The sequence below is a fragment of the Pimephales promelas genome, chromosome 9 (genome assembly GCF_988280905.1).
Source record: "Pimephales promelas chromosome 9, fPimPro1.hap1.1, whole genome shotgun sequence".
NCBI classification, from domain to species: Eukaryota; Metazoa; Chordata; class Actinopteri; order Cypriniformes; family Leuciscidae; genus Pimephales; species Pimephales promelas.
In genome coordinates this window covers 1,403,359-1,412,139 of record NC_142777.1, presented here as the reverse complement: position 1 = coordinate 1,412,139, position 8,781 = coordinate 1,403,359, and the positions used below count along the sequence as shown (strand labels likewise).

The window sequence follows — 8,781 nt, the reverse complement described above, 5'->3', positions numbered from 1 at the left end:
ATGTCCTGGACGATTTCAACCAATCACAGAGTACAAGGTTGCCATAGTGACATTCCTGCTGAGGTGAATTGGTGCTGAGGTGGATTCAGTCGGAGAGAGAAGACGCATCATAATTATTAGTTAAGATACTTGACAGTTTCAGTTTAGTTAATCTGTAGTGTTCGACGATTATTCAGCTGGTTTACATATACATTGAGTCGCTGTGTGCGTACATACCAAGTAAGTTTATATTTCCAAGTTTTTCCGTTAGTATGCAGAAACTGTTAGACGATGTTCATTAGCGCGAGCGGTAACCGATTGGCATAAATCTGCCTGTATTACTTCTTCTTTAGTAATATTTCGGAGATTCTGCATGTTACTTTATGTTATGTATGAGACATTATGTTATTATTAGTTTTACGGTTACTTTAGAGATGATCATTATCATGAGGTAATCAGCGCCGTATACTGAGCATATGGAATGTCTAGTTAAACGCATTTATGTGCTATTAGCACCTCCTTGTGGTGATGTTTAGAATTATTATTCTGTCTGATAGCACTTCCTTAATGGGTTTGTTAGACTGAATGCTGTTAATAATGTTTATTATTAATGATGTATATGTATGCTAATGTTTATTTATTTGTTTAATTTGTTATAGAACCACACCTACATACCCCATATGTAAATCAACCAGCTCTTCAGTAAATAAGTGAAGTTTGAACCCTGCCTGGTGTGTCTGTTCAACTAAGCCTCATCTTATACAGTTCTGACCGACTGCCTGCTGCGTTTCACATCCTTTAAAATTAGTCTACTATCGAACCTCTTCATTTCAATGGTCCTTCGAGCCGGATCGTGAATCACAGCAGAGAGATGACATCCCACTTTGAGCCAGACACTCCTGTTGTTCGACCTAGACGGCAGATAAGGCTGCCTGCACATCTAGCAGATTATCAAGTTACTGATTCAACGAATATGAAGAGAGCGTTACCTCTGTTTCCTCCAACGGCTGAGAGTGTGTCACAATCATCTTCTCCAGAGAGCCAGTCACCGTATCCAGATGGCCTACTACTATGTGATGAATGGCCAGATTTAGCAGAAGATGTGGCACCAGAGTATAATGAGCCCCGCCAAGACCAGCATCTCTTTGATATTAAAGCTATGTGGACTGAGATGAAAAGAGATAGCAATGAGCTTCGCAGTCACATTCTACCTGAGATACTTTCTACGCTGCGAGGGCTCCAAGTGGAGAATGCTACGTTAAAACAAGAAATTCAGCAGATAGCCACAGAAAGAGTGACTCCTGGTCGACCAGTAACGCCAGTTCCAGCTCCTCGCACCCATGTGCCATCATCCGTCCATAGACAGAGAGGTTCTACAGAGTATGCTGGGGAGGTTCCTCTAGATCGATTTGCCCAGTACGAGCAGCTGACAAAGCAGATGGGAGACTTCACGTTTTCACCCAGGCCAGAGCACCCGTATGCTGGAAGGAGTCGCCCTGTCCCCTCTCAGAGGTCCTACGCCCACTCAGTACAGCCTGTAACAGCTGTTCAGCATGACAATGAGCCACTTAGTCCTAGAAGCAGCTATCGTCAAAGTGATAGAGACTTCCAACAGACTCCATGCCCAGAGCTGACGTCTAGATCAGAAATGCAGCCAGTTTATGAGCAGGTTTACCAAGGCCCTAAGCCTACCATCCCCCGTCTGACAGCAGCAGATCCCAGACAGTTTTCGAGATTACGGATGGCGCTAGAGAATCTTCTGCCAACGAATGCGAGTGAACGCTTTAAGTATCAGATCCTGACTGATCATTTAGAGCTGGAAGAGGCCCTACTAGTAGCAGATTCCTACTGTAATTCAGTGAGACCTTATACAGACACTATGCAAGCTCTCGTGAAGATGTATGGTCAGCCCCACAAGCTTGTGCTGCGGAATATAGCTGAAGTACTAGAAGGTCCCAATCTCAAGCCAGGTGATGTTAAAGCATTCAAGTTCTTCGCCCTCCGTGTACGCTCATTAGTGAGTATGTTGGAGCAGTTGGGGTCTGAGGGAGCATCTGAGTTAGAATGTGGCTCACACGTGTCCAGACTCCAGGGCAAGCTTCCCCACGAGCTACAGATCAGTTTTAAGAGATATGTCCACCCATCTAGGATCACAGTCCCCACCCTCATCGACTTTGCAGACTGGTTAGAGTATGAGCTCCAGGTCCAAGACGACACTGCCAAGACAACTACTTATGCTCCACCCTTAGCTATTAAGAAGCGAGAAGGCCGTTACAACCCCAAGTCTCCTGGTCGATCGACAAGTTTCCTGCTGGGTACAGAGAAGCCTGCTGTAGACAGTGAACGCAGAGTGTCCGCTCCAGAGTCCCGGTCCAGTTCTGCACGGTATCAAGAGAAGGTACGTGCCTACTGCCCTTACTGTGATAACGCCAGTCATTTCCTTAATGGATGTCACAACTTCAAAGAATTAACCAGAGACCAGAAAGAGACCTGGATTCGTAAGAATAATCGTTGTTGGAGATGTGGCCGCAATCATCATGCTTCCAGGTGCACACTGAAAGCCTTGTGCAAGACCTGCAACAGAAAACACCTCCTTATATTGCATGATGTGAATGATAAAGTTACGACTGACAGTACAACGCTCCCACCCCCAGAGAACTCCTGTCTTGTGAGTACCACAAACGACATCCTGTACGTTGACCGTTCTGTCAGTAGCCGTAGAGTAATGTTAAAGGTGAGCAAGGTGATCATCACGAATGGAGATGCATCGTTAGAGACATATGCAGTGCTTGATGACGGGTCTGAAAGGACTATCCTCCTTCAAGCAGCCGCGCTGCAGCTGAATCTCAAAGGAAAATCAGAAGATCTGATACTCAGAACAGTGAGACAAGATCAGCAGGTGATTCATGGGGCGGCCGTTTCTTTCACGGTATCATCTGTGTCTCATCCTCACAAGAAATATCTCATCCAACATGCCTTTACAGCTGAGAAACTAGGTCTTGCTGAACACACCTACTCGGTGGCTTCCTTAAAGAAGAGGTATCGACACCTAACAGGCCTTCCACTGCAGCAGATGGATAAAGTGCAGCCGATGTTGTTGATAGGGTCAGACTGCCCACACCTCATTACGCCTGTTGAACCAGTCCGGTTAGGCCCACCAGGTGGACCTGCTGCAGTTAAGACCCGCTTAGGATGGACTCTTCAAGGTCCTACCCACGAGATTCGTCGTGAGATTAACACACACCAGTGCTTCTTTACCTCTATCCTCCCTAACGCAGATCTGTTTGCTCACGTAGAGAGATTATGGCAGATGGATGTGATTCCGTACCGCAGCAACAAGGTGGTGACGAGATCTAAGCTGGACCAAGAAGCTATTAGGCTCTTGCAGGAGAAGACTGTGAGAGTGGAGGTGGAAGGGACTATGAGGTATGCTACGCCGCTGCTGAGGAGTCAGAGTATGCCACAGCTAACCATGGCCAAAGAAGCTGTTCTTCCTCAGCTAAGGAGTGTCGAGAGGAGACTGCTAAAGAATCCAGATCAGGCTTCGGCCTACCAGGCGGAGATCACGAGGCTGAAGGAGGCAGGTTACATAGCCAAGCTGCAACCAAGGGAAGTGATGAGCTCTGCAGAGTCATGGTACATACCTCACCATATGGTGCAGCATAACAACAAAAATCGGGTTGTCTATAACTGCTCCTTCCAATATGAAGGTCACAGTCTTAACGAGTTCCTCCTTCCAGGACCCACGCTTGGCTCATCCCTTTTAGCAGTTCTGCTCCGCTTCCGAGAGCATCAGGTGGCCATAAGCAGTGATATTCGAGGTATGTTTCACCAGGTGAGGCTGCTCCCTGATGACATGCCCCTCCTCAGATTCCTGTGGCGTGACCTGAAGCCAGAACAACCCCCTGATGTGTACCAGTGGCAAGTTCTCCCCTTTGGTACCACATGCAGTCCCTGTTGTGCCACCTATGCCTTGCAGAGGCATGTCATGGACCACAGCCAGTCTGGGGACCCAGTCAGAGAGGTAATCGAAAGATCATTCTATGTCGATAATTGTCTACATAGTCTTCACTCTCCCAGAGAGGCCAGAGACCTAGTTGACCAATTATGTTCTCTCTTAACCACCGGAGGGTTTGAGCTTCGACAATGGGCCAGTAATTGCCCGTCAGTGGTTACTCACCTCCCTTCTGAGTCAAGATCAAATACCTGTGACCTCTGGCTTAGTCATGGCCAACAAGATACCCATGAGTCTACGCTCGGACTACACTGGCATTGTCAGTCTGACACCCTACGTTACAAACACAGAGGTAGCCGCTGCTCTACTGTGACAATGCGCAGTATCTACCACGTGCTGGCCAGCCAATATGACCCTCTCGGTTATATGATCCCTTACACCACCCGGGCGAAGGTATTGGTCCAGCGATTATGGGATAAGAAGCGCGAGTGGGATGATCCGCAGTTACCTGAAGAACTCATTACTTCATGGTTAGAGTGGGAGAAAGAGTTGAGTGGGATAGAGAAGATATCCTTACCTCGGTGCTATGTCAGCTCACAGATGGATCACCAGTCCTGTAGATACGACATCCACGTTTTCTGTGATGCATCTGAGCAGGCGTATGGTTCCGTGGCCTATCTGCGGACAGAGGACAAAGAAGGTCAAGTGGAAGTCATCTTTGTCGCCGCCAGATCCCGCGTTGCGCCCCGGAAGCAGCAATCTATACCCCGCTTAGAGCTGTGTGCCGCTCTCACTGGAGCACAACTCTCCCAACTCCTGAATACAGAGCTTACAATTCCCATTCACTCCACTACGCTCTGGTCAGACTCCACCACCGTGCTCACATGGCTTACTTCCAGCTCATGTCGCTACAAGGTGTTCGTAGGAACACGGGTGGCGGAGATCCAAGAGATAACAGCTTCAGCCAACTGGCGCTATGTCAGATCTGCAGACAATCCAGCGGATGACATCACTCGAGGCAAGCCTCTACGTGACCTTGCTACAGGGAGCCGTTGGAGCCAGGGACCAGCCTTCCTCAAGCTGCCACCGGCTAGTTGGCCCGGGCAGCCCCCTCTGTCGTTCGAAGAGTCAAGCAGTGAGTTGAGACCGTCAGCTTTCTCTGGGTTAGTGACCACAACTGCACACTCACTTCAGTCACCTCACTATAACACACTGTCAGAGTGTCTGAATGCCTATGGACAGAAGCTTCACGGGGCGGCCTACTCTTCCAGTGCTGATCTCCAAAGAGACGTTCAACATGCAGTCCTTCGCCAAGCTCAGTCAGAGTCCTTTCCTGATGAGTTGAAACTTCTGAAGTCCGATAAACCAGTGTCAGCCTCTAGCAGATTGGTTTCACTCTCCCCTGAGCTTGACGTTGCTACTGGATTGATTCGTGTAGGAGGCCGTCTCCGACATTGTGAGGTACTAGAAGCAGATGTTGCTCATCCAGTGGTCCTTGACCCTCGACATCCTACTACAGAGTTGATTATCAAGGATTATGATGAGAGATTGTGTCACCCCGGAACAGAGAGACTGTTCACAGAGATCCGAAGGTCATACTGGATTCTGAGAGGTCGAGAAGCTGTCCGCCGATACCAGCGTCAGTGTACGCAGTGTAGGAAATGGAAAGGTCGTCCAGAAATTCCCCTCATGGCCGACCTACCCCTGACCAGACAGAGATATTTTCGTCCAGCTTTCTACTCGACTGGCATGGACTGTTTCGGCCCTTTCATTATTAAGATCGGCCGTCGGAACGAGAAGAGGTGGGGCATAATCTTCAAGTGTATGACCACCAGGGCCGTCTATCTTGATCTTCTCACCAGTATCGACTCTGACTCGTTCTTGATGTCCCTACGACGGTTCATCGCCCGGCGAGGGAAACCATACGAGTTATTGAGCGACCAAGGCACCAACTTTAAGGGAGGTGAACGGGAATTAGATGACTCTTTCGCCACCCTCCAAGAGGCACTACAGAGTCACCTCGCCAGCCAGCAGATAAAGTTTGTTTACAACCCGCCAGGTGCCCCACACTTCGGCGGTTGCTGGGAGAGAGAGATCCGCTCGATCAAAACAGCCCTCAGAGTGACCATCGGGACTCAGACTGTCACTGAGGAAGTCTTAAGAACAGTTCTGATCGAGGTTGAAGGTATTCTCAACTCAAAGCCTCTTGGGTACACCTCCTCGGATGTGGCCGACCCCGATCCAATAACCCCATACTGCTTCATAATCGGCCGTCGAGACGCATCCTTACCTCAGGTAGTCTACCAAGAGTCCGAGATCCTGAGTCGCAGGCGCTGGCGCCACAGCCAACTGCTGGCTGACCATTTTTGGAGACATTTTCTCAAGTACTACTTACCTAGTCTCCAAGCTCGCCAGAAGTGGCAGACTGAGAGGAAGTCGTTGCAGAGTGGAGATGTGGTCATGATCGTCGACCCCCAACTTCCTCGTGCTCTCTGGCCAGTAGGCAAGATCACTCAGGTGTTTCCAGGCACCGATGGGCGGGTCCGGACAGCCAGCGTAGATGTTAAGGGTAGGACTTACACGCGGATTGCGGCTCGCCTCATCCAGCTTCCAGCTCTACCTGAGGATGACCAGGACAAAATGTAGGCCTTTTCAAGATGATCGAATTCAATTCTTGAATTCGGGGGCGGCTGTACAAAAGGCCCGGATACCTTTAAATGTCCTGGACGATTTCAACCAATCACAGAGTACAAGGTTGCCATAGTGACATTCCTGCTGAGGTGAATTGGTGCTGAGGTGGATTCAGTCGGAGAGAGAAGACGCATCATAATTATTAGTTAAGATACTTGACAGTTTCAGTTTAGTTAATCTGTAGTGTTCGACGATTATTCAGCTGGTTTACATATACATTGAGTCGCTGTGTGCGTACATACCAAGTAAGTTTATATTTCCAAGTTTTTCCGTTAGTATGCAGAAACTGTTAGACGATGTTCATTAGCGCGAGCGGTAACCGATTGGCATAAATCTGCCTGTATTACTTCTTCTTTAGTAATATTTCGGAGATTCTGCATGTTACTTTATGTTATGTATGAGACATTATGTTATTATTAGTTTTACGGTTACTTTAGAGATGATCATTATCATGAGGTAATCAGCGCCGTATACTGAGCATATGGAATGTCTAGTTAAACGCATTTATGTGCTATTAGCACCTCCTTGTGGTGATGTTTAGAATTATTATTCTGTCTGATAGCACTTCCTTAATGGGTTTGTTAGACTGAATGCTGTTAATAATGTTTATTATTAATGATGTATATGTATGCTAATGTTTATTTATTTGTTTAATTTGTTATAGAACCACACCTACATACCCCATATGTAAATCAACCAGCTCTTCAGTAAATAAGTGAAGTTTGAACCCTGCCTGGTGTGTCTGTTCAACTAAGCCTCATCTTATACAGTTCTGACCGACTGCCTGCTGCGTTTCACATCCTTTAAAATTAGTCTACTATCGAACCTCTTCATTTCATAACAATAAATGTAAAATTCTGTAATTTTTTTCACTTCAGAAATAATCTGCCAAGTGTCGTGTTTGAAAAGAGATCAAACTTAAGTATGTAAAAATAAATTAGCTATAGTACATTTTTATTTTTACGCAAACTTGGCTAATACCCCCTTTGCACTTCTTCACTTTAGAGACACAGCATTTGTGACAGACTTCCGGTAAGCTAAGCTATGATGATGTAAGTAATCAACTGTACATCTGCATTATGCATCTGGATGAAAATAGTAGCAGAACTTCAGAGAGTTTAGCAGCAGAGGACTGATGTTAATAAAGCATGACTGTTCATTGTGTTTAATGGCAACCCTGTGGAGGAGGGCTGAGCACTGACTCTGTGTGTGTGTGTGTGTGTGTGTGTCTGTGTGTGTGTGTGACCCCTCATAGGAGGCAGGAGGAAGAGGATGTAGATGCACTTTTCCTGCTCCGACAGATAATGCCCCACCCTTGCTGTTTTCTGCATCCGGGATGGGATAACCCCCCCAACAGGACAGGCTTTATGAACCAACTTCAACCCTTCCGAATTAAATATGAGATATTGCAGGTGAATGATGTGTTGTGGCATGCATATTTCATATGTTGTGCAAGTGATATGCATGTATATGAAGGTGTTTGTGTGACAGAACAGGGAGATTGTTCAGCATTGCAGAGGTTGGACATGCTTCTGGAATAAACATCTCATCTTCCTGCCGTCACAATGATGGACAGAAGCAGAAGGAACCGCTGAACACTGACGGAGCGGGAGGATCGAGTCCTCGGGGATGAAGCGGAATGACTGGACAACTCACTGGAAAGAGCAAAGGATTTTTATTTGTTTCCATGCAATCTCTATAATTACTTTTTGTGCATATCTATAAAGGCAATGATGAAAAGAATATTGTGCAGTATCGATGTCACACAATGCTGTTGTAAATGTATTTTATTTTTTTAAATGCTGGACTGATTTACATCATACAGTATTTATTTACCATTTCTTCAGCATTTCTAATTCACAAATAAATGCCTAAAAATTAATTAAAATAAAAAAGGCACTTCTTTACAAGACAGGGTAAAGAAATTTGAATAAATTTGAAATTTGAAGAAATCTGTATAAAATAAAATTCTAAAATAAAAAAGCACTTTCTTACCAGAGAGGATAGGGAATTTTGTCAGAATAAAAAAAAATAAATAAATAAAGAAATAAAATAAAATAAAAAAGCACTTTTTTACCAGACAGGGTTAGGATTTTTGTCAGAATAAAATAAAATAAAATAAATTTAAATAAAATAAAACAATCTCTTACCAGATA

General features: G+C 45.9%; 1 protein-coding gene across 2 annotated transcripts; it reads left to right on the top strand.

Moving 5' to 3' along the window:
• Positions 1-7,457, top strand: LOC120485874 (uncharacterized). Of its 2 annotated transcripts, XR_016169628.1 has the most exons (3): positions 1-219; positions 639-6,870; positions 7,290-7,457. XR_016169628.1 is itself a non-coding variant. In XM_089134660.1 (2 exons), exon 2 carries the CDS (start codon positions 851-853, stop codon positions 6,578-6,580), a length of 5,730 nt encoding a protein of 1,909 aa, XP_088990786.1. In that variant the 5' UTR covers positions 1-219; positions 639-850; the 3' UTR covers positions 6,581-7,283. The 2 variants fall into 2 exon arrangements, 1 of the variants encoding a protein (XP_088990786.1); XM_089134660.1 differs by lacking the exon at positions 7,290-7,457 and having other exon boundaries at positions 639-7,283.
• Positions 7,458-8,781: the final 1,324 nt, after the last annotated feature.